We start from the raw sequence: 23,004 nt of genomic DNA, 5'->3' as shown, positions 1-23,004 counted from the left end.
ATAATGATGATAATAAATCATTGTAAGTCCCTAAAAAAAAAAAAGATAAAGAAAGGAAATTAGAAGTGAGTAGATAGTAATAATGGTGGGTATCATCGCCCTGCCCCTCCCTCCAGCTGAGCTCTGGAAATTGTGTGGTAGGGAAGGGACCAGATAGACGTCATGACAGTCTTGGGCTCTGAAAGCGAAGGGTGTCTGTGGCCCTACACGTGTCAGAGACCAGTGCCTCAGAGCTGGACCTGGGCCCCAGGGGTGGGGAAAGGACTCAGCGAAGACCTGCATGGAGGGATGACTAGAGGCCAGAGGGAGCAAGGACAGTTCAGTGGGTGGAGTCTGGATAGGTGACAACTGGAAACCCACGCCTGCCACACATCACACCTGTGCCTGATGTAGCCTCCGGGAATCTAGGTGAGGTCCTGAGCAAACAAGAGGGCAGAAAATCCAAACTGAGTGGGTGAAAAGGGAACTGGAGAGATTTTCCTGCAAACATTAGGAGCTAAGGGGACATTTGTGAGCAAGGTTGTCATCATAAACATTCTAACGCTCCTCTTAAGAAAGAGTATTTTGGTTATAAACCATAAACTTACAAGTAATTTATTTTGCATTAAAATACATGTTTAAAGTTAGAGATTATATTAATTTTTATATGAATATCTTATTTGAGTAGAAAGTAAACTACAGAATATTATGTACATTTTGATATCTAAATAAATTTAAAAAATAGGAAACGGTTATTTTACATGCATAACTATAAAAATAATATAAAATATAAAATGTGGTATGAATATATACCAAATCTATCATGAAAGTTTCCTCTGAGGAGGAGGAGAATGGGACAGGGGCTTCAAGTATAGCTGCAATATTTTGCAATATTTTAGGAAAAAAATATTTCAGACAAATATAAAAACATGAATCTCACTCTCTCTCGCTCTTTCTTGCTTGCAGGACAAGCCTTTAGTATAAAATGCCCACGTGTCGTCTAGCAGTTTTCTTTTTCCCCAGCTGCAGTGGTACTGATGGTGACAGGGCAGTTCAAGTGTCTGAAGCAACGTGTTGGCACGTAGCTATTGCTGTGAAGTTGAGGTGGTGGTAGCGGAGCTGGATGTTATAAATCGAATTTCAGCATGAGGAGATGGGGGGTGGGAATGAGAGTTTCCAGCTACAGGAACCTGAGACAAAGTCTTCAGCTTGGAACAGTCCCATGTGTGGGAAATAGCAAATTGGCTGCAGCAACTCACAAGTATGATTGATAAGTCTTGAAAGATTCATTGACTCCAAATCAGGGAGGACCTGGGATGTCATGACTAAAGTCTCATGTGATTTGGTCATCAGGGAAGTGAGAAGCTGGGTGACAGTGTGGTGCTGACAGACATACGAGCCCTGGGTCAGCAGTGTTGTAGAGGCTGGTCTGCAGTAGGGAGGGATCAAGGGGCAGAGGTTAATTGGAGAGTTTTATAAGTTCATAGGGATAGCTTAGGTAGTGGCAGTGAGAATGGATGTGATGATTAAATTTATGTGTCAATTTGGCTGGGCCACGGAGTGCCCAGATATATGCTCAAACATTATTCTAGATGTTTCTGTGAGGATGTTTTGGATGAGATTAACATCTAAATTAGTGGACTTTTTGAGTAAAGCAGACTACTCCCCATAATGTGGGTGGGTCTCATCCAATCAGTTGAAGGCCTGAATAAAACAGAGACTGACTTCTCCCAAACAAGAAAGAATTCTGTGAGCAGACAGCTTTTGGACTTGAACTGCAGTATTGGTTCTTCTTGGGTCTCCAGTCTGACTCCAGCTTACCCTGAAGCTTTTGGACTTGCCAGTCTCCATAATCACATAAGCCAATCCCTCAAGATAAATGTCTTTATACACACACACACATTTTATTGGTTCTGTTTCTCTGGAGACCCCTGACCAGTACAGGAGGATAATTTGAAGAAGGTTGTATAGAAAATATATTGAGATGGATAAATCTACAGAGGCTGGCAATTACTTGGACATGGAAGGAAAGAAAAAGAAAAGAACTTGATAAGTTCTAGTTTATTTGATTAGGAGAATGGAACTGCCTCAAATTAGAAAGTCGAGAGAAGATAACTAGCTCAGTTTGGGACATCTTTAGTTTCAGGTTTCAGTTGTCCATTCAAATGGAAATAGCCAGTAACCAGCTGTAGCTGTGGACCTGAAGCTTAGTGGAGATGCCTGAGCAGGCAATACAACATAGGAGCCAGCGTAATAGAAGTAACATCTGAAACCATGGCAATGGAAGATAGGAAGGAAAGAGAGATTCTTAAACCAAGACCAATACGATCTGCTGTCTGTGGGTTGGGATAGGGGTTCTGAAACCAAAAGAGCAGCCTCGACTAGTGGGGTTGACGTACCAGGAGAGATGAGAAGTGCGGCATCCGGGAAGGAGACGGTTCCCCGGGGACAGGGCTGGGCTGTGACAAGCACTGCAGAGGAGGAGGGTGAGCAGCAGCCGGAGGCTCTGCTACGACGTGGTTGTCATTGAAGTGGCAGGTCCTGACGCTGGCTTATGCTAAGTTAATGGGAGAACAGGTGGTGAAAAAGTGGAAGATGGGAAATCTGGTGGTGGGGCAAAGTAAAAGACAAAAGCTTGGAAACACTGGCCGAGAGAAAGCCACTCCCTGGCTGGTTAGAGGTGAGCGCCTGTGAACGTGGGGCAGCGCCTCCGGGAGGGTGCGGGGGAAGGGGAGAGGCCGGGCGGCCGGCGCACCTGCGGAGGTGAGAGTGATGAGAGCGCAACCTGGAAGAGGACTACTAACCCCAGAGAGAAAATCGTCAAATAAAGTACAAACTCACTTGTCTCCAAACAAAAGAAAGCAAACCATAAAACAATCTTCTCCCCACCCTCAGCATACAGTCTACCCTCCTTCCTGTTGAGGGTTGTGTTGACAGACTCCACAGAGATGTTCAAAGCAGAATATTAAAAAAAAAAAAAAAGCTATTGGTTCCTGGTCTCTTTTTAAGACGAGAAGTGACTGATACACCAAAGCTAACTACAGTTATTGGGACAGCGAGCCAGCGGAAGGCGGCGGCGGCGGCGCGCGGCACCCTGTGACGGCCGAGCGGCCGCGGGGCTCCCGCGCCCGGGGACCCCGACACGGGAGCTGGACGGCTCCGAAGCTCGGGGCGGGGCCCGGAGGCGGCGGCCGCCAGCAAGCTTTTGTGCAACCGCGAGGCCGAGTGGTGCCCCCCTTCGTATTCACGTGCTGGGATGGGGATCTGGCTCGCGAGTTCTGTGAGGAGACAATCGTCACAAAGAACGGGCAGCAGCGGGCCAAGCTGCGGTGGCTACAGAAGCACCTGATGCCTCAGGGCATCGTGAAGCAGGGTCCCCCCCGCCCCCGCATCCACGTGGATTTCCCTGTGATCCTCTGTGAGGTGTGAGCCTGGGGTGGCAGGCAGAAACACCCCCTTCCTCAGCAAGAAAGCCCCGGGTTCAAGGTGCGGCTTCCACTGAGGGACCTAGGCTGGGGCCACAACCCTGAGCAAACTCCGCTGGCCTGGAACCTCCAGCTGGAAGCGGGGACAGTCCTGCAATGCTGGTTGGGATGTTGGTTTGTATGTGGACAGGAGGGGGCTGGTGGCTGGCAGAGCTGATGGCAGAGTCACCAGCCCACCTTCCCCCGCAGTCCCTACCAGGAGCGTGGCAGGGCACACCCTGGTCAGGAATGTCTGGGTCCTGCGCCCTTGTCTGGCCAGCTTTCTCCCCGGCTTGCCCAGGGCCCGGCCCTGCTAGAGGATACAGCACTTTACAAGCAAGCTCTGCCTTTTTCCAGCCCCAGCGCTGTGGAAGCTGCACATGGTTTGGAACTCCCTTCCCTCACTTCCTTTACCCTCTCGTTGAAGCATTTCAGCCCTTTGCTACCTCCATTCCTCCTGTGTCAGACAGCAGCTGAGGACAGCACAAGCCTGGTTCTTCCTGCCTACTGGCCCGTCTGTTCCCACCCCAGAGGGATGGACAGTTTGCTGGCCGGTAACAGGAGTAGGGACTGATGCGGGAGGCTTCCCCCTCTACCCAGGGCTGGGCTGAGCCCTCCCCGCTGCGACTAGTTTTTGCCCCACCCTACAGCCAGGTTGAGGGGGCAGAGGACAGGGGTCAGGAAGGGACCTGGATGCCTGTGCCTATGAGAAGTCGCCCCATTCCACCTACTCTGTCTAACCCCCCCTTGTCTTTACACATCCCCCACCCTGTGATGAGGGGAAGCACCCTAGGGATGGCACCAGGAGCTCTGAGAAGCCCACCAGCCCCTCCCCTACAGTATACCCATCCCTTCAGGATCAGTCAAGAGAGAGTAGTACGGGAGCCCCCTGGGTAGGGGCAGAAAGGAGAGAACCACCAGAAAAGAAAGACTTAAAGCATGAACGCTTGTAAACAGTCTAGTCTGTGATGTTGTTGGGACAGTTTGATTTCAACACAGAAATGATTAAAAATAAAATTTCTTTACTGTGCAAACTCTGTGCTTTAAGAGTGTAAGAAATGGCTTGGGGAGGGTGGCTCTCAATCTAAGAAGGCTGTTGTGTTATTTAATCAATAAAATTATTTGTAGACCCTGCAAAAAAACACCATTTTTTTTACTTTTATTTATTTTTAATAAATATATTATACATTTATTTATTTTTAATAAGTACATTATACATTTATTTATTTTATAAATATATTGTAAGTAAATGCATACATAAATAATTAAGATCAAACTACATTTTGAAGCATAAGATTGGATCAAATTCTTTTCTAAACTCAGTAATCAAGTCAATTAAGCAAAAGAAAAAGCCACCACAGAATTAAAATTTTAGTGTGGCCACTATGGAGGGCAGTATGGAGGTTCCTTAAAAAACTAAAAATAGACTTATGATGTGGTCCAGCAATCCCACTCCTGGGCATATATTCGGAAAAAAATAATTCAAAAGACACCTGCACCCCAATGTTCACAGCAGCACTGTTTACAATAGCCAAGATGTGGAAACAATCCAAATATCCATTAACAGATGGTTGGATAAAGAAGGTGTGGGGGGTGTGTGTGTGTGTATACACACACAATGGAATACTACTCAGCCATAAAAATAATTAAATAATGCCATTTACAGCAAGATGGATGGACCTGGAGATCATCATTCTAAGTGAAGTAAGTCAGATAGAGAAAGGAAAATGCCATATGATATCATTTATATGTGGAATCTAAAAAAAAAAAAGACACAAATGAACTACATATTATTTATAACCTAGATGATTGATTTCTTGAATATGTGTAAGCACACTTGACTGTCCTTTATGACTGGATTACTGCATTCTGTTGATCCTTACATTGTAGTTGGCTTTATTCCTTTGATAACTATGCAAGTTTAAAAAGCTAAATCTCTAAAATGTTCTCAGAAACAATGAACAGTACATGTCTCACTAGTTTGTTACACCAAAATAGCGGAAGGGATCTGATCTTATCGCCTTAACTTGGTCAGAATACTCTGGAAAGGATCTTAGGAAATTCTTTTAACAGGAGAAACATTGAATTTGCAGGGAACATCCTGGAGTGTAACCGTGTAACTATTATTGTAAAGCTATCCCCAAACCAGGAAGGTAAGCTGCTTCGAACTGTGGAACACGTTGCTGAATGCTCTTTAGGCGAAGTAACGTGTTGACACCAGAAACTGAGTCATGAATGATGCTGTACAGATGGGCTCTCTCCTGCTGCCTACCCATGACCAGATTATAGCTTTAAAATTACATATCCTCAGCTGAGTGCATATAATTATGCTAAAATAAAACTACTGGCTTTTATCCTAACAGACAGAATGTCGAATAAAAATTACCAAAAATGCCTTCCCATAGTCAAAAAACCATTGATGCGAGAAGCTCATTCCATTAGGGAAGTTTTGACATGGTGCTTCTGTAAATGTTTCACAAAGATTATACTGAAAGGATGACACCTATTTGGGGGAGGTGATTTAATATCTACCTGGTAGGAGAGACTAGAGTTATTTGCATATCTCTATTATTTTTAAAGTTTATTTTTTCTCAGTTTAAATGTAACACAGAAATGAAAAAATGAAACAAAATAAAAGAATATTGCTCATGGTTCCCACTATGCGCAAGCTTACAGGGCAGGAATACACCTGATCCAGCCCACTCCCTGCTGCAGCATAAGCCTGGCAAGTGGATACTCGGGCCCCTGCAGCTCCACTGAATCTCCCAGTGACCCCTGCGCCCGGCCAAACCCCCACAGACCACTGCATCCTTCCTGCTGTCTGTCTGTTCTTGCTCTCTGCCTGAAATTTCCCAGCAGCCCTACTCACTGGGAACTTGATGGGAGTCCATAGTCTGCCCTAGTGCTATAGGTGTGCTGTTTTTAAAACTTTGTGCAATACTTTTCTAATCACAGTCTGTAGGTTCCTCAAGAGCAGAACCTTAATTTTTCCATATTTGAATCTGCATTCAGTAGGTAATCAATAGAAGTTTTCAATTGATTTGTATTTGTAATTTCTTGGGCAATTATTGACAACTCTGCTTTTCAGCTGCTTCCTTAAATAACTCATGAAAATGCATCATTCAGACTTGGATTATAACGTTGCATGTTTTAGTTCCACTCCACAATCAGACGTTTACTCACAGTAGCCACATTTTTGTTTATAAATCTTGACATCTGTTTCCGTGTACAGATAATGGCAAATCCCTGAATCTAATGTGGAAGCTAAACCTTAACTTTCAAAATTATGAAATATAAATCTTTGATGAATGGATTCTTTGCCTTCTTTTATTGAAGCTGAGGAACTTGACAAGTGACATTGTCACTTATAGGCTTTGTTGTGTTCTACTTATAATAATGCAAAGTACATAATATTACAGTAATGCTAATGAAAAATGGATTCAGGATTTATTAGTTAGTTGCATTAACATTAAAATATTTTTTCAAACTGAGTTTCTGAAACAAAATATAAATTATTTTCTCCATCAAAAACCACTTTTATTTTCAATAAAACCATTACACAAAAGTGCTTCTTACCCTGCTTACTACTCAGTGTTAAGGTGGACTAGCTCCAAGGTGCAGATCTGACCATACTTGGGGACCGTGGATCTTTGTCTGGCACAGGTCCCAGCTTATACCTATTATTCTGACATGATTATTAACACTACCCCTTTAAAAAACACATTAGCTTGCTTGGCCACTCCAGTTACACTGCCAGTTCTAACCAGCAGCGTGTCTTTACTAGGCTCAGTTTCCCACTTTTACAATGAGGAGGTTGACATAGGTTGACATAGGTGATCATCAGCTCTACCAGTATGACCTGTGGAGAGAACACAGGCAGGTCTGAAGTGCGGGGAGCTTACAGTTTTCTATTTCTCAGCATGACAAAGCTCTTCACCAAAGAAATTCACAGAAAAGCTCCCTTAAAAAAGTTACTTGAAACAAAAATCCAAATTCTGCTCTCTGATCAGACTCTGACAGGCTGGTATTTGCTAAGCTCTGTGTGACTCATTCATCTCATAAATGCTTGTCAAAGAACAGCAAAACCTTCTCAACAGTCAGCCTTTTCCCTACATAGGTTTTTAAGCTAAATGAACTTTACCGCCCTGTGGGTGCAATCAGGGGAAGGAGGAAGACAGCTGAGGGGAAGCAGGAAGAAACACTGTGAAGCAGCAGCAAGTCTGTAAAGGGAGACTGCAGACTCCGCGAGGGCTGAGTGCGGGGGCGTGTGACACTTGGGCGGGGCTGCGGCTGCCTGGGGGCGGTTTGTTAAGAATTCCCCTACTAGAGGAGGGCTCTCCAACCCAAATGTTCAGGGTATTTGAGATCCTCCAGAGTAAAGCAGGGATCCAGAAATTATTTTCAGTATTTTGAAAATCCATGTGGAAAGTGTCCATCAGCATTATAGCCGTGCTAGCTTGTCCAGAGGATGAGATTCCTGTGCTCCCAGCCAGCGCCCTGCGCCCACTGTGATGGGAGCAGGACACCACACACACCCCGACAGAGGAAAGCTGGGCTGAGACAGTGCTCTGATGGAGGATTGCTGGCCTCCCTCCATTCATTTCTGGCCAGACATTTTTCCTGCAGAAGCCAGAGTCACATGCAGTCCAGGTGTTACATACAACACCCCTTGAGTTGTTCTTTACAATCTCTCTGAGGGAGATTACAGACTTTGTCGAGAGTAGCTGAAAGCAGGCTGCAGTGGGAAGGACATGGACTTTGCTTCATTATGAGGTTTGCATGCAAGATCACATAGAGCAGACACTGATGTCAGACAGCAGCTCCCTCCTCCTGTGCTCTGTCTGCTCCGTAGTCACCCTGTTGGAGCAGTAGGCGACATTGCTCTGTGCTGGATGCTGTTCTGCCAGACACAGAAAATCCTCCTGTGTGTGGTGGGGCCCTGCTCTGTGCGGTCTCCACTGCACCCTTGCTCCTGTCTAGGGTTTTACTACTAATTACAGAGAGTTCTTGGATTTTACTAAGGCATTTCTCAAGGTGCAGTCACTCTATGCACATTTTAAAAATTGGTTTCCATCTGATTTGCTCTGAAGTTTGCTGATGCCTGCTTTGCTAGTTGCAGAGGTCAGTGTTTCTTATAGAATAAATCTGACCTAGGCAGGAGGATGCCCTGGGCAGGTTTGGGGAGAGCTGCCAGGAGGGGGTGAGGCTGGAAGTGCCAGGGGTCAGGGCGCCCCCAATGTTTCTGGTTAGGAGAGTGACAATATCATGGGGTCCTAGAGTAGTCTCATTTTCTTGGGCCCTAAATTAAAGTCATATTTTTAAAGGGACATTTTATTTAAGTCCGTGACTCCAGGAAGAGAAGTGTTTTCCCAAGTGCGCTACAGAGCTGCTGAAGGAGATCTTTACAGGGACGCCCAGGGAAACAGGTTTTATCATGAGGTAAGTTAGGGAAATTGCCCCTTAAATGATGCCTTTGAGGCCGAGGCTGCACAAGAACATTTTAAAGAACTTCTGCACTACAGAAGCCCATTGAATTTTGGTTGCTGTGTATCATCCCAAACTTATTCAAGAGCAAGATCTGTGCTCCCACATGCATGTCACGGCACGTCAGTCTCCGTTCTGTGGAACTCTGATGCATAGGCTCTGCCCAGAAAGAACAAGAAAGTTCAGTACAAAAAGCCTTTTTAACATTAAAAAAATCTAGAGGAGCTGGGAAGAGGCGGGAGGGAGATCGCGGAGGGGAGGGGGGTGGGAGCGGAGAGGGGGATCCCGTGGCGCCAGGCGGCTCTCCTCCTCACAACTTGCCCAAAACAGACAGTCCTCATCCTGTGCCCTGGAAGGAGGAGCTGGCCCGCAGCTTCCCCCTCGACTGTTCTTCGGCCTCCAAGCAGCGCCCCAGGATCTGCGTCCCCAGCCTCGCCCCCATCCGCCTGCAGCAGCCGGGAGCCCACCCAGGAGCGTGCAGCTTGCGTCCCGGGGGTGGAACTGGTGAGAAACCACGGCCCTTGTTCCCGCGGATCCTGCAGCCCAGTGGATGGAGTCCACAGCACATAGACCTGCCAGGAAAGACAAAATTTTTCCCGATGGTTGGTCCAAGCAAGGACTCCCCGGTGAACTGAGGAATGTCTGGCTTTTCCTTAGTTCATTCATCTTTGTGGTAGCTACAAGCAGCCCCAGGAGACCTCAAGAATGAGAGGCCTGAGATGTACAAGTTGCTGCTAGAAACATTTTAGCCTCTCCAGAAAACAGAGTGCAGCTGCCACACACACGTTTAGAAGGGCCCTGGGAGCACGCTGACTGCGCGCATGCGGGTGGGCCCTTTGCTCCGCGTCCCTGCCCCGGGCGCTGCCATAGCAATGGTCTGGACCCCCAGACCTTAGGCCGTGACCACCAGGGATCCAGTCTTCTCCCGCTCTAGAGGGTGGGGCGGCGGCTGCCTGGGAGGCGGCCCGGGTGGATAGATGGGACCGTCCCCTCCTCCGATGCCAGCAGAGGCGGCAGATTTGCTTCCAATCATGCCCTTTCAGAAGCATGTCTATTACCTGCTCGCCAGGGGCCTGGAGGGTCCCGATACCTTGGCAGCCACCACGGCAGGTGGGGCCGCCATGGTCTGTGTCCCTCCTAGCGCAGCTTCAGGCCCCCTGCCCTTCTTCCTGTTCTGACCGCGGCTCAAGAGCATGGACTGGCGGCAGCTGAGCGCCTTCGATGTGGACAAGGCGGTGGGCGCCGTGGATGCGCTCACACCACAGGAAAATATCATGAACATCACCTTCCGCAAGCTGGAGGAGTGCCCGACTGCCAATCGGGGGTGGACCTGGTGCTGCTGAACACCAGCTGCAATCCTGGAAAAAACATTTCAGGCACTTCACATAACAGAAGTCACATTTATCACTCACATGGGAACGCATGGTAGGTGGATGGCTCTCCACTAAAAGTTCTTTTGCTCCCCTTCCATAGTGCAAATATTTTGCCGAGGAGCTGCTGCCTGTGAGGAGATGTGTAGACTTCTAGGGCTGACCCACAAATGCATCCCTGTTGGTCTTCACTCTGGCCTTGACCCCATCGGCCTCCAGTGCTGATGGAGCTGCCTTCAGTGAAACTTAGAGGACACACATGGAAGATGGTAGAGTCTCCTTCAGGCTGGGTCCCTGCAAGTCTGCCTGACGTTGAGGTCCTATTGCTGGTGGAAACACCCAATCTTGGATATTCTCGGCTGTTCCTCCAGTGTGAGAAGCCCTTAGTGTCTCCCCCACTGAGTGAAACGTGTGTGGGCTCATGTCTTTACCCCGTTCATTCTGATGACTTGGGAGTGTGCATTCAAATGCATTTGACCAGAGCAAACAAGGAGAGGGATATTTGTGCTGATGTAAACTGTCACTGTATCTTGGGATATTGGCCTATTGCTCCTCTTTTTATCCCATTCTCTTAAACATGGGGCATTTTTCTATTTTAATTATTGATATTTGTATATGATCTTGCCAGTAAGTTGATAGAAAGGAATATTTTATTCCTGGGCAAAGAAACATATCTCTGTATCCAGTGCAGAATTAAAAATTTAATTGTAAACTATTACCTACAGGGGAGCTAGTTCAGCAACCATAAATGCTGTGGTTTAATGAATTATTACAGGAACACGAATGTGACCGCCACTTGGACAAGACATGAAGCATCATCAGGCTCTCCTGTGTGACTTGTCCTTGTAATAGAGAACAGGTCAGACCCTATACTGGATCTGTTCCTTTAATTTTAACCACTGTGCCCTGTTTTCCAAGCTCAGTCTTGCCAGTGCGGCAACTTTTGGGAAACAATGTTGCCTTTAGCCTGAAACAGACAAGAGAGCCTGTTCTCCAGGCTCTGACCTTTAAGGATGTCAGCACTTCTGCTCTCAAGTAGAGATGGCAAGATTGCAAAATAGAGAATAACCTTTGTTTTGTTGGTGGTTTACAGGGACACCATGGCCTGACCCACGAGGATGGCTGCAAGAACAGAGAATGCCTGCAGCAAGAAGTTTGCAACAACCAATCACACCCCCACGTTTATTTGTTTGTTTGTTTGTTTTTTGTATAAAAGGAGCCTGTATTCTGACTGGAGCAGGATGGTTCTCCAAGACATTAGTCTGCCATCCCCCCTGGTCTGCTGGCTTTCCGAATAAAGTCACTTTTGTTTGCCCCAACACGCTGTCTCCCGATTTATTGACCTGTCATGCAGCTAGCAGAATGAGTTTGGACTCGGCAACATCCTGACTTAATGTCTTGTAGCCAAGCATCACTTGGGCACAAGTTATTACTCATTAAGAAGGAGACACACCATGGGGAACCCTTGGGGCTTCTCGTAAGAGGCTGTTAGGAAGAACCCATCATTGGATTTGGCTGGTGCTCAGTGAACTGGGGGAGAGGTTGAAGAAATGGCTCTACTCTAGGCTGGAGGCTCTGAGGGGGCTGGCAGTTCTATGACTGGGTGTCTCAAGGAGTCTAGGGAGGAGGAGGGAGGGGTGAGCTGGGGTGGACCTGCAGCTGTCACTCACACTATGGGGAAGAAGAACGTGTAGCTTGGACACGTTCAAGTTTTGTCTGTTCAGACGTGATTCCTGAGGTCTCTTGATTTTGTCTTCATCCTCACCTGGCTGCTCCAGAACGTGAGGGGAGTGTCCCTTGGAGCTCACACCCCCATTCCACTGTGTCATTTAAAAGTCCCCTTTATAATGCTAGAAATTAAGGTATTGGTCTCAGTCTGCTAGACAGTAATGGGTGCATTTTTGGAGTTTGCATTCAAATTGAGTTTTTTTTTTCTTCTCCAAGTACTGTTGAAACAACATTTCATTTTCCTCAATTTTTAAATTACCTCTAGAAGCAAGTATTTAGAGACTGAAAAAAAAGCAATGAGATGGATTATTACAACTTCTCCAGGATATATGTCTTTATTTTCTTAATAATTCCTTACATGTGATTTTTAAAAGGCCTGCCTACAACTTGGTGTGTGATTATGTTGAGTCTTTAACCTTTCTCTGCCCTCAGTTCCATCCTAACGGAATCTCATCTGTGAAGATGTAAAGAGAAATGATGTGTAAAGGATGATTCCAATACTCAGTTAATTTTCAGCAGGAAATTTTCTTCAAAACCATATAAAACATATTTCTTTATTTGAGCATGTTGGACACTAATTTATAACCCAAAAGACTTGTGTTGTTCTTCTAACTTGGATGGGACGTGCTGTGGGACACTGGGGGGATCTCCCCATCTGTGACACGGGGATGACAGGGGCACCCAGAGAATTCACCATGAGTGCTTTACAGAGCTCCTCTGCCCTACGCTGCAGATGGCACCTACGCCATACTCTTGTGTGTGACAGTTATCATTTTAACTAAGAGGATATTCCACCAAGTGGCTTAGCAATTCGCCTGATTTCATTTAGTTTCTGTTAAAGCCAGAAACCAAGCCTCTCCTTTTTTTTTCAACCCTGAACATTTATAGTCTTACCGCTCTTCCACTGCACTTTTACAGCGTGACAGCTCAAGGCTTTTCTCCTCAAGAAAATCATGCGAAGTTTTCCTTAAGAATCTCATTTGCATGCAGGGAAAGCACTACAATAAAAAGGTGAGAAAAACAAAGGCATGGATCCCTGTTAGCATGAAGGCTGCGGGTTTCAGTTCAATAATTACTGCAGTTTGGACAGTGAGGTCATTAACTGAGCAGACCTTCCGGATCCACACGTGGCTGCTTCCCAGCACCTGCATCCTGAGTCCGCGCGCGGGGGCTGGTAGTCACCGAACACACATCACGGCAGCCCTCCCAGTGCTCCCGTGAGGGGTGCCGCCCATTCTCCTGTTACTGGTCATCAGTGTTGTGGGAAAGTCTGAGGAAAGCTGAGCTGGCGAACCATTAAGCACTAATCAAAATAAGAGAAAAATATGCCTGTATTCTAACCATTGCCTTCAGAAAACATTGTCTGCAGACCCTCAGAGCCTCCTTCTTGCACATACGCAAAGTAGTGCATTTTTCTTTCTTCTTGTCTGATCTAAAGGTAGATGTTATCATGAATATTACTTAAGTAGGAAGAATGAGACAAAATAACAGATAACAATAGATATATGACAACTCTAATGACCTAGAATTATTGCCAAGGGTGAAAGTAACTAATGTTTCTGGATTTAAAAATGAATAACTCTAGAAAGAGCAATGGATCTTCACGCCAAAGAACTAAGACTGAGACCATCCCTGCATCTCCTAGATGAGACTTTGAGCTAAATATTTAGCTCCCCAAAGTGCTTATTTCTCATCCACACATGGTGATTTAATATATCTGCTGTACCAACTCCCAGGGTGGTCATGGGGGTCAACTATTATAAACTTTGTGGTCAGGACCTCTGTAAGTTTTCTTTTACTTGTCCCTGACCAACATGGGCAGTAAACTTTATCTATAAAAGAAAAGGACTAATTTAAGAATTGCTCATATTATCTTCCTAACTCTAAAACTGAGAACATGTATGGCCCTTTGTCTTTCCCATTCTCAGAGACCTATTTCACATCCTAAGATCACATAAAGCTAGAAAGTTTCCAGGCTCTGGGCACCACCACCTTCTGCATTTTAGGTTTTTTGATTTAGCTAATGGCGCTTTACCCAGCAAACACACAGACCCCTCAGTTTAAGAACACCTGCAAAATATTTATGTATTATTTATCAAATGATAATTGGGTGCCTGATAAAAACCAGGCACTAGGTACTAAATGCTAGTATTCCAGACTGACAAGCAGGGAAACAGATTAAACAGCATGAGATTAAATAGCTCCCGTCCCAGCCTGCAGGGTTTGGATGCCCAAGGAGGGCAGGGTTTGGGGCAGAGAGCATTGCTGAGGCTAATGTTTAAGTTCGTGAACAGAATTAGCTTGAGGTGATTGATCACAAAGTGCAAGTGGAAAGGTCACCAGCAAAGTACAAGCCAAAACCATACTTGGAGAAAGTGTCAGGGGGCCAAAGCCAGAGGCAGGCAGAATGGCTGCTGTGGGGAACCACAGAAGGCACAAGCCCACAGGAGCAGGTGTGTGAGGGGAGTGGAGCATCGGCATTCAGGGAGCCTGGGCCCAAGAAAGTTCAGGTGGGGAGAGTCCAGGCTGGGGTCTGTTGGTCTTTTGCACCCAAATCTCCTTTAACTTTAGCCACTTTTCACCAATGAAGGGGGAGGACTAAGGGTCACGGTGAGGAGATGAATGAGCAGTGTCAGAGAATGTCTAAGAGCTGTGCACATCTCCGAAGGATTTCACTAGGGAGGACCCTGAAATCCAAGGATACTAATTCTGTGGGAGCTGTGAAGCAAGAAACTGTAAACAGAATTCCAGTGAAATCTCCCAGAACCTGGGGAGGGTTAAAACAGAAAATAGCAATTCTCATACTTTATCTGATGCCAAAACAATTTGAAAGCTCTTACGTTGTTAAGTGATGTTGACAGCTGCTGCTTTTCAGAAAAGGCACACACATGTATATATTGTTAAAAATATTTTTAGCCCTCACTTCTTTGATTAGTGATAAAACAGTTTTTCAGAAGGCCAAGTGGCTGGTGCTCTGGGGGTCGTTGAGCAGGAAGCTTAGACTTCTCAGGTTACTTTCCACATGCACAGGATGAAGACGTCCTTCTGCGAATACCTGTGAACAGTGATCACACCTTCAGGGAAAAAAACTAAAGTTGTATGAAAAAGAATTTAAAAATCCTTTTCCAAGGCTTGACTCTGAAGTACTCATTAAAGATGCACCTGTATTACTATTTTCTATTCTCAAATAAAATCCCCAATAGATTGCTTAGTAAAACCACTGTACTCATTGGAACTAGGTTTGTATATATATATAGTGGGGGGCAGAAACAGACATTATTTTACTCTCACATTTAAGAATTTCAGACTTTCCTTCTCTTTTATAATCTGGTTTTTAAAAACATGACATCTTTGAAGATTACAGGCCAATTATTTTATACTTATTGCCCTTAAAGGAAAAAATAGCAACTTTGTGATGCAGAAGTTTAGCAAACATGACATTCAATAAGCAAAGTTAATGTAATCCACAGTGGACACACTGAAATCATGTGCCATCCCGTAGGGTGCACTGAGGGGCACATAAGCTTTGCTCCTGTGATATACTTGTCATAGAGCCATGATCTGAATCAGATTAGAAAGAAACACCAGACAAATCCACTGATGGAAATGACCCACAGAAGATGTACAGGTGGCCAACAGGTACAGGAAAAGATGCTCACCATCATAATCATCAGAGGGATGCAAATCAAAAGCACAAGGAGACATCCCCTCACACCTGTTAGGATGTTTATTATAAAACAAAAAGTCCCCAAAGGTAAGTGTTGGTAACGATATAGAATTGGAATCCTTGTGCACTGTTGGTGGGAATGTGAGTGGTGCAGCCTCTGTGGAAAACAGCATGGAAGTTGCTCAAAAAATTAAAAATAGGTATACTTTATGATCCAAGTGATCATACTGCTGAGTTAATAGTCAAAGGCTCTGAAGCCAGGATCTCTCAGAGACATTTACACTCCCGTGTTCACTGCAGAGCCAAGACGTGGACACCACCTGTGTCCACTGATGGATGAATGGGTAAGGAATATGTGAGACCCAGACAGGTACATGTACCTCTCATACACAACAGAATATCATTCAGCCATGATGAAGACAGCAATCTTGCCACTAGTGACCACACGGATGACCCTGACTGAGTCATGCTAAGTGAAGTGGACAGACGGAAGAAGACAGATGCTGAATTAGATCACTCATGTGTGGAATCTAAAAAAAGTTAAACTCATACAGACAGCGAGTGGAATAATGGTTGCCAGGGGCTGGAGTGGTGTATTAAACTACACGGTGTTATGTTTCAGTTATATCTCAATAAAGCTGTAAATAATAAGAAGGAATAACAAACTGACATCTTTCCTCATGTGAGTCAGCAAACAATTCTAGTTTCCATTTGTATCTGCATTCAGGCATTTGCTAAGTTGGTGCTGAGGCTGAGGACTGTATTTTAGTGATTAATAAACCCAATCAATGCTCTAAACATTTTTACTGCAGAGAAAAGTTAGCATTAAAAAACCACAGGAATGTTTGACTTCATTTTTCCTTTATAAAATCTTTAAAGATGGAAGAAAAAAAATTAACTGATAGAAATCCCAAATTCAGAAATCATGGTCTTTTCCCTAGAAGCATTCCTATTTTGGTTTAGAATACCAATCAGGGTTAATACCAAGGAAAACAAAAGATTTAGCCATCTACTTTATGCAAATCTCAGGTAAGTGATACTCACAGAAACACCCACAGAAAAATTATAAATATATTTACTATTTCAGCAAGGCAGCATATAAACCACATGGTAGACTCTACTGTTTTTCTTTCACTCAAATAATTGATTTGGGACTTAAAACATCTTTATCATAAAAAAAATCAGGAATGCCACTTTAAAATGCATATCAAATATTTCCTCCTACAAAAACTTACATGCTGATTCGTACTGGGTCTGATGCACTGCTGCACTGACACAACAGTAAGGGAAACTCAAGGACCAAGCAGGAAGTGAAACCAAGAACTCAAACAGGAAATGACCCCAAAGTCAGCTTCCCCGGGAAAGTTTTGAGGGTCTTGACTGCACAGGGTGTGGGGGGGGGGGTAAGGCTAAGCCGAAAAGAAGACTCTCTGGGGGAAGATGAGGCTCTGAGGGCGTCCTCTCAGGCAGGCTGTGAGTGAGAACTGAGGAGAGAACAAAGAAGTAGCTCTTCTCAAACTTAGGGCTGAATGAGAAGGGAAGTCTCTCCTGAGGATTCATAACCAAGGAAGCTGGTCGCTGAGATGATTCTCAGTCTGAATTAATGCTAACCTACGATCTAGATTCCTTAGGTAGAGAATTTCACTTACAGTGGCTCAGGTTGGTGGTATCCCAGAGTTCTAAATCCTCTTTTGATGAGTGACTTCGAGCTTGGCCTCAAAGAATTTCTACACAAAGTTTTCCAAGGAAAATGGTCAGCTTGTAGTTTTAAAAATTCACATTATCTAAAAGGAAAGAAGGCACCATGAGAGAGAATCAGGAAGGAAAAAAGTCCAATATTATGTTTAAAGAAATGAAAGCTTAAAAGTATCCCCAAGGAATAAGAGACTATAAGAAAACCCAAAGCAGAACTTCCAGAAATTAATTTAAAAAATAGTAGAAATGAAAAACTCAGAATGTAGCAAATAGCAGATTAAACACAGATGAAGAAAGACTAGACCACTAGAAGATGGACCTGAAGGAATTACACAGCACACGGCCCAGAAGCACAAAGGGAAGAAGAAACAGTAAAGAAGGGTTAGAGGTAATTTGGGGTAGACCTTCTCACCTGAACACCACTCAGAACCTAGCTGTAGGTAGAGAACATACAGAGAATACGGGCGAGGCAATATTTGAAAAAATCATGTCTGAGAATTTACCAGAGTTGTTGAAAGAACACTTCTCAGAGCCAGGAAGCCCACCCCTTAACCCTCACCACCTGGCAAAAAACAAAGTAGTACAAAAAAAGGGCAGGAAAAATAAAAAGAAGCCCAGATATTTAATACGGCAGAGTGAAACTGAGGACCACTAAAGAAAGATCTTGAAAGCAGCTACAAAGGAAAGATTTTATTACCTTCATTTGGGTGAAAATTAATCTGACTGCTGACATCCCATTAGCAACAGTGAAGGGCCAAAAACCAGAATAATAAAACTTTTAAAGGGCCGACTGAAAGTAATGGTGAACTGAAAATTGTATACCCTAGCACAGAGGTTGTCAGACAGCCTGGAGGCCACCACCTGTCTTTGTAAATAGTTTTATTAGCGCACAGCCACACCCAGTCCTTTACAATTTCCCCACAGGCTGCCTTCATGGCTGCAACAGAGACCAGACTACTGGACACCCACAGCCCAAAACAGTATCTGCCCTTTATGGAAAATGTTTGCAACCCTTGCCTAGAAAAAGGACAAAATAAAGATATTTTTAAAAAAAAATCAGAAAATTAACCGAAAGAGATCCTTACTAAAGGAAACTGAAAATACATGCTTAAAGTAGCAGAAAAATGACTGCAGATATAAGGTCTGAGACCTGAGAAATAAAGGTGAGCAAAGGCATGTGTGACATTTGCTTAAACCCAGAAAATACACGGTCTACATAAAGCAACAATAATAACCCTGCCTGTCTTTGGGGGCAGGGCGACAGAGGATCAGCCTTTACTCGGGAGGATGACAGAAATACTAATTCACTTTCGATTTTTAATACATATGTTAAAGTAGCCAGGAGACAACTAAAAGACAGAATTCTCCCAAAAACAGAAAAAGAGGGCTCCACTCCAACCCTTGTTCTGAGGTTAGCATGACCCTGATGCTTCTGGCGGGCAGCCTCCGACGCTGTTCCCAGGCGTTCCCGGGGTCCCTGCAGCGAGGGGTTCCTGCCCCGACATCCCTTCTCCTCGCATGTGGGCCGACCTAGTGACTCTAAGAGACAGAACACAGCAACAGGGATGGGGTGTCGCTTCTAGATTAGGTCACACCAGACTGTGACCTGTGTCCTCCTCGCACCCTCCTTCGCCCTCCCCGTGCTTGCTTTCACGGGGCCAGTTGCCACGTGAGATGGTTCAGGACGGAGGGCAGCATCAGCCAGGGGCCCCGGGGAGCCTTTCTCAGGACAGCCCGGCAGCACCTGCAGCCTCATGAGAGGTTCTGGGCTGGAGGCCCCCAGAGAAACTGAGACGATCCATGTGTATTGTATTAATTGTTGTAAGTTACACGGATAACGGTCGTAGTGCCATAATCAGACACAGAGTGCGTAAGACAGGAACATTATGATGATTGCACTCACGATCTCCATCTCCCCAAGATCCCAAACACAAAGCAAAAAAAGATCAAACTTATCCTGACCAAGCTGAGTGTCTCCAAAGAAGGCAAGATTGTTTGATACAAGAAAAACAATCCAATTCACTCCATTAACCCACTGAAGGAGAAGGCATCTGTAAGAATATTTTTTAAAAGTAGGACGAGCATTTGACAAAAGTCAATATCCATCCATAAGTAGAAAGAAAAGAACTTCTCACTTTGATAAAAGTGTCTACCAAACCCCCCTGGTAAGCGTGTGGAGGGCTCAGCCACAGCGCTTCCTTTGCAGCCTGGATCGAGCCAAGAACAGACCCACTACCCCCATCCCTGTTCACCACTGGACTGCAACTCCCACCCAGCAACGAGCTCCCTTCTCCCACACAGAAGGAGAGAGGTGAAAAAAAGACAGGTGAACCGGAAAGGAAAGAACAAAATTCATTTACAGATCACAGCGGCTTTATAAACAAGACAGAAAACGTTCTGAGACACTAAGAAAGAAAATAGTACAAGGTTGCTCGTCGTAAAGCCAATATGTAAACATCAACTATCTCCACACACCAGCGGCAGTGCTTTTCCCAAAGACAGCACAGTGACAGCAACAAAAAAGGAACACGAACATCTAACAAATTATCGATATGCAAACAAGTATAATACACTTCTGTATGCATGCTGTATTTCAAAATAAAAACTTATGTGGCCAAATAATGCACTAAAGATTATACAGAAACCCTCTGGAACAATAACTGCTTCCAGGGCACTGCTAAGTACTGTTAATCTTGGGACCATGTTTCAGCACAGAACCCTCATACATCCTGTGAACCAAACAGATGCACACCGGCCACGGCTGTCTCTCAGTCCACTGTCAGGAGGGCCCAGAACACGCAGCCTTACCTTCCCGGCAGCTGTCCCTGCGAAGAGCGTCTGCTCTCCTCCGATGAGCTGCACGGATCTGAGAGATGTAAGGGCTTCACACGGAGTGGGGACTTTCACTTTGGCATCTTCGATGCCCCCGCGCTGACCCCTATGGTTATGACCCCAACCATAAATTGTCCCACTGCCTCCAGCAGGAAGAGTCCCGTCATCCGGTCGCCTGTAAGAAACATGAAATGAACAACTGCATGTGAAACACGGTTCTCTCACAGACAGCGTTATTTCCTGTTTCTGACATACTCACCTGTTCATCCACTGCACAAGCTGCTCATCTTGCTCTTTTTTAAAAATGCCGTGCCTCTCATGGAGGACGTCCACGTTTTCACCGTCTGCCATCAACTCACGAATTTTCTTAGCCACCCAGACAATATTAAGAGATTACAAATCAAACACTCATTTCTCAAGAATAAAACAAATATTAAGGGAAGAAAACAGGAGGAATTCCACCCAAGAATATGAGGAAATGCCAACACTGTGACTTTTACGGTTAATAAGCAAAACCAATCTGATTATATCCCACTGAAGGTATTTTAAAATGTCTAGGCAGGGGGTGGGGAGCATAGCTCAGTGGTAGAGCATGTGCTTGGCCTGCACAAGATCCTGGGTTCAAACCCCAGTGCCTCCAATAAAGGGAAAAATAAAAATAAAATAAAATAAAATAAAATAAAATAAAATAAAATAAAATAAAATAAAATAAAATAAAATAAAATAAAATGTCTAGGCAGTATCATCACATCTTTAGTTTACTTTACTAAAAATAAACTTAAACTGAAATTCGCAGGGTCAGTTTACTCATTTTCACCTATGTGCTTTTTCTTCTTTCTGGTATTTCTTGGCAAGAGGAATGTCACTGTGTCTCATAATACTGGTATTTTTTTATACTATGGCTGAATAAAGAAAATGGTTTGCATTCCAAAAGCCATTCCCAAACAACATGCAGTACCTTGTCGAGAAACAGGCGGGGGGGGGCTGCTCTCTCCAGTTCAGGGCCACGGAGATGTGGGAGGCCAGGCGGTACCTTTAGAACGATGCCCACCTGTGCATCTCCGCACAGCAAGGCAGAGCGTCTAGTTTTAGGTCATAAGCAAGAGCTGCCAGCACCTGTAGTCACTGAAAATTAACAACACAGGGCCACTCAGCGACATGGCTGACATTCACCAGACAGCCCCAGCACAGGCTCTGAGGGTCCCCCCTCAGAACTCCTGCTCCAGGCTGTCTGCCGCACGCACAGCAAGGGTTTGAGCATCACCAGGGATGTGGACTGTTCCCACCCAGCTCCTAGGGGTGCACCGGACCGCAGGACCTCGGCGCCAACAACTGCTACCACCCCTGCTGCCTCCGTCAGGGAATCTGAAAGCCCATTGCTCCTCAGACCTCTCGGTCACTCCCAGAGGTCCTCATGCTCAACTCCAGCAGCAGCTCCCCGTCCCCAGGGATGCCTGATGTTGGATGCTCGGCCATTGACAGCCCTGTGTGTGGCTCTCCCATGGCTTCAAAACAAGTCGCGTGTCACCTTGAAGAGCGGGCCGTGCAGCAGCTGCTCGCCCCTCACACAGCAGGGTCTTCAAACTCAAATGGCCTCTGCAGAGCCTCTGGAAGGCCTTCCACCAGGGCGGCGGGAGCGCTGCCTGTAAAACTCTGAAGGGAACAACAAGATCATAACCATAATTGTACAGAAAAGTTAGGGTTATTTGTTAAACATGTGATCTGTATTTTCAAATGGGAAAAAAATCTAAAAGGACGTGATGAACACTAAAATAAAAAGGACAAGCATGAAAATCCACCTTAGAATGTCTGGTCTCAATTTCAGGACAGCCACTCCCGGAAAGAAGTTCCTTTCTGGCCGACAAACCCCACCCCCAGGGACGGTGAAGATCAGGCTAACTTTTAACAGTAACAGCCTCGTGCAGCCAAAGGTGATGTGCTGATTCAGACTCAGAAAGTCCCGCAGACAGAATCGCATTCTCACAGCCACCAAAGCCCAGCCCGCCCTCAGCACAGGGGCAGCGACAGGGGGCCTGGATGCCACCGAGGCTGGCTTACCCTTGTGTGAAATTTCCCAACTCTCCCCAGGGATTTTCTAATAGAGGAGAACAGGTCAGGCCCTATATTGGATCTGTTCCTTCAGTTTTAACCCTGTGCCCTGCTTTCTAGGCTCAGTCTTGCCGGCTCTGCACCTTTTGTGAAACAATGTTGCCTTTAGCCTGAAATGGACAGGAGAGCCTGTTCTCAAGGCTCTGACCTTTAAGGATATTAACACTTTTGCACTCCTATAAAGTTAACAAGCTGCAGAATAGAAAATAACCTTTGTTTTGTTGGAGGTTTTACAAGGACACCATGACCTGACCCATGTGGACAGCTACAAGAACAAAGGATTCCAAGAAAAAAGAAATCCTACACCATGAAGTCTGCAACAACCAACCACACCCCCTCCCCTTTTCAGTAGAAAAGGAGACTAAAGTCTGACTTGGGGAAGATGGTTCTCCAGGACATTAGTAGGCCATGTTCTTGGTCTACAGCTGTCCACATGGGTCAAGTCATGGTGCCCCCTGTAAAACCTCTAACAAAACAAGCTACTTTCTATTCGGCAACTTGCTGTCTTTGTATCAGTGCAAAAGTGTTAATCTGCTTAAAGATCAGAGCCTTGAGAACAGGCTCTCCTGTTTACCAGACAGACGAGACTAAGCCTAGAAAACAGGGCACAGGGTTAAAGCCACAGGAAGAGATCTAATATGGAGTCAGATTTGTTCTTTTCTATTATGTATCATCT

General features: G+C 45.2%; 1 protein-coding gene and 1 non-coding gene across 4 annotated transcripts; one reads left to right on the top strand and one right to left on the bottom strand.

Moving 5' to 3' along the window:
* Positions 1 to 12,473: 12,473 nt before the first annotated feature.
* Positions 12,474 to 21,870, bottom strand: LOC116661716 (E3 ubiquitin-protein ligase HERC2-like). 3 transcript variants are annotated; one of them, XR_004317621.1, is made up of 4 exons: positions 20,479 to 20,794; positions 20,196 to 20,394; positions 14,949 to 15,080; positions 12,474 to 13,023 (listed from the first exon to the last, which is right to left on the bottom strand). XR_004317621.1 is itself a non-coding variant. In XM_032474232.1 (3 exons), exons 1-3 carry the CDS (start codon positions 20,568 to 20,570, stop codon positions 14,976 to 14,978), a joined length of 396 nt encoding a protein of 131 aa, XP_032330123.1. In that variant the 5' UTR covers positions 20,571 to 20,794; the 3' UTR covers positions 14,919 to 14,975. The 3 variants fall into 3 exon arrangements, 1 of the variants encoding a protein (XP_032330123.1); XR_004317620.1 differs by lacking the exons at positions 12,474 to 13,023; positions 20,479 to 20,794 and adding exons at positions 21,178 to 21,344; positions 21,748 to 21,870 and having other exon boundaries at positions 14,919 to 15,080; XM_032474232.1 differs by lacking the exon at positions 12,474 to 13,023 and having other exon boundaries at positions 14,919 to 15,080.
* On the top strand, positions 20,788 to 20,859 carry TRNAA-GGC. Its single transcript has one exon. It is a non-coding gene; the product is annotated as a tRNA-Ala (tRNA).
* Positions 21,871 to 23,004: the final 1,134 nt, after the last annotated feature.

Source organism: Camelus ferus, chromosome 36, assembly GCF_009834535.1.
Source record: "Camelus ferus isolate YT-003-E chromosome 36, BCGSAC_Cfer_1.0, whole genome shotgun sequence".
Lineage (NCBI taxonomy): Eukaryota > Metazoa > Chordata > Mammalia > Artiodactyla > Camelidae > Camelus > Camelus ferus.
Note: the sequence above shows the minus strand (reverse complement) of the source record. Positions and strands in the feature narration are given on the sequence as shown.

What these genes read in the sequence shown, in the direction of transcription:
- LOC116661716 (XM_032474232.1), bottom strand. Translation starts at nt 20,570, where the DNA reads ATGGCAGACGGTGAAAACGTGGACGTCCTCCATGAGAGGCACGGCATT. An exon ending in CTTGTGCAGTGGATGAACAG is followed by an intron (nt 20,395 to 20,478) that starts GTGAGTATGTCA and finishes TGTTTCTTACAG; the next exon opens with GCGACCGGATGACGGGACTC. An exon ending in CAGGGACAGCTGCCGGGAAG is followed by an intron (nt 15,081 to 20,195) that starts GTAAGGCTGCGT and finishes CACTGTTCACAG; the next exon opens with GTATTCGCAGAAGGACGTCT.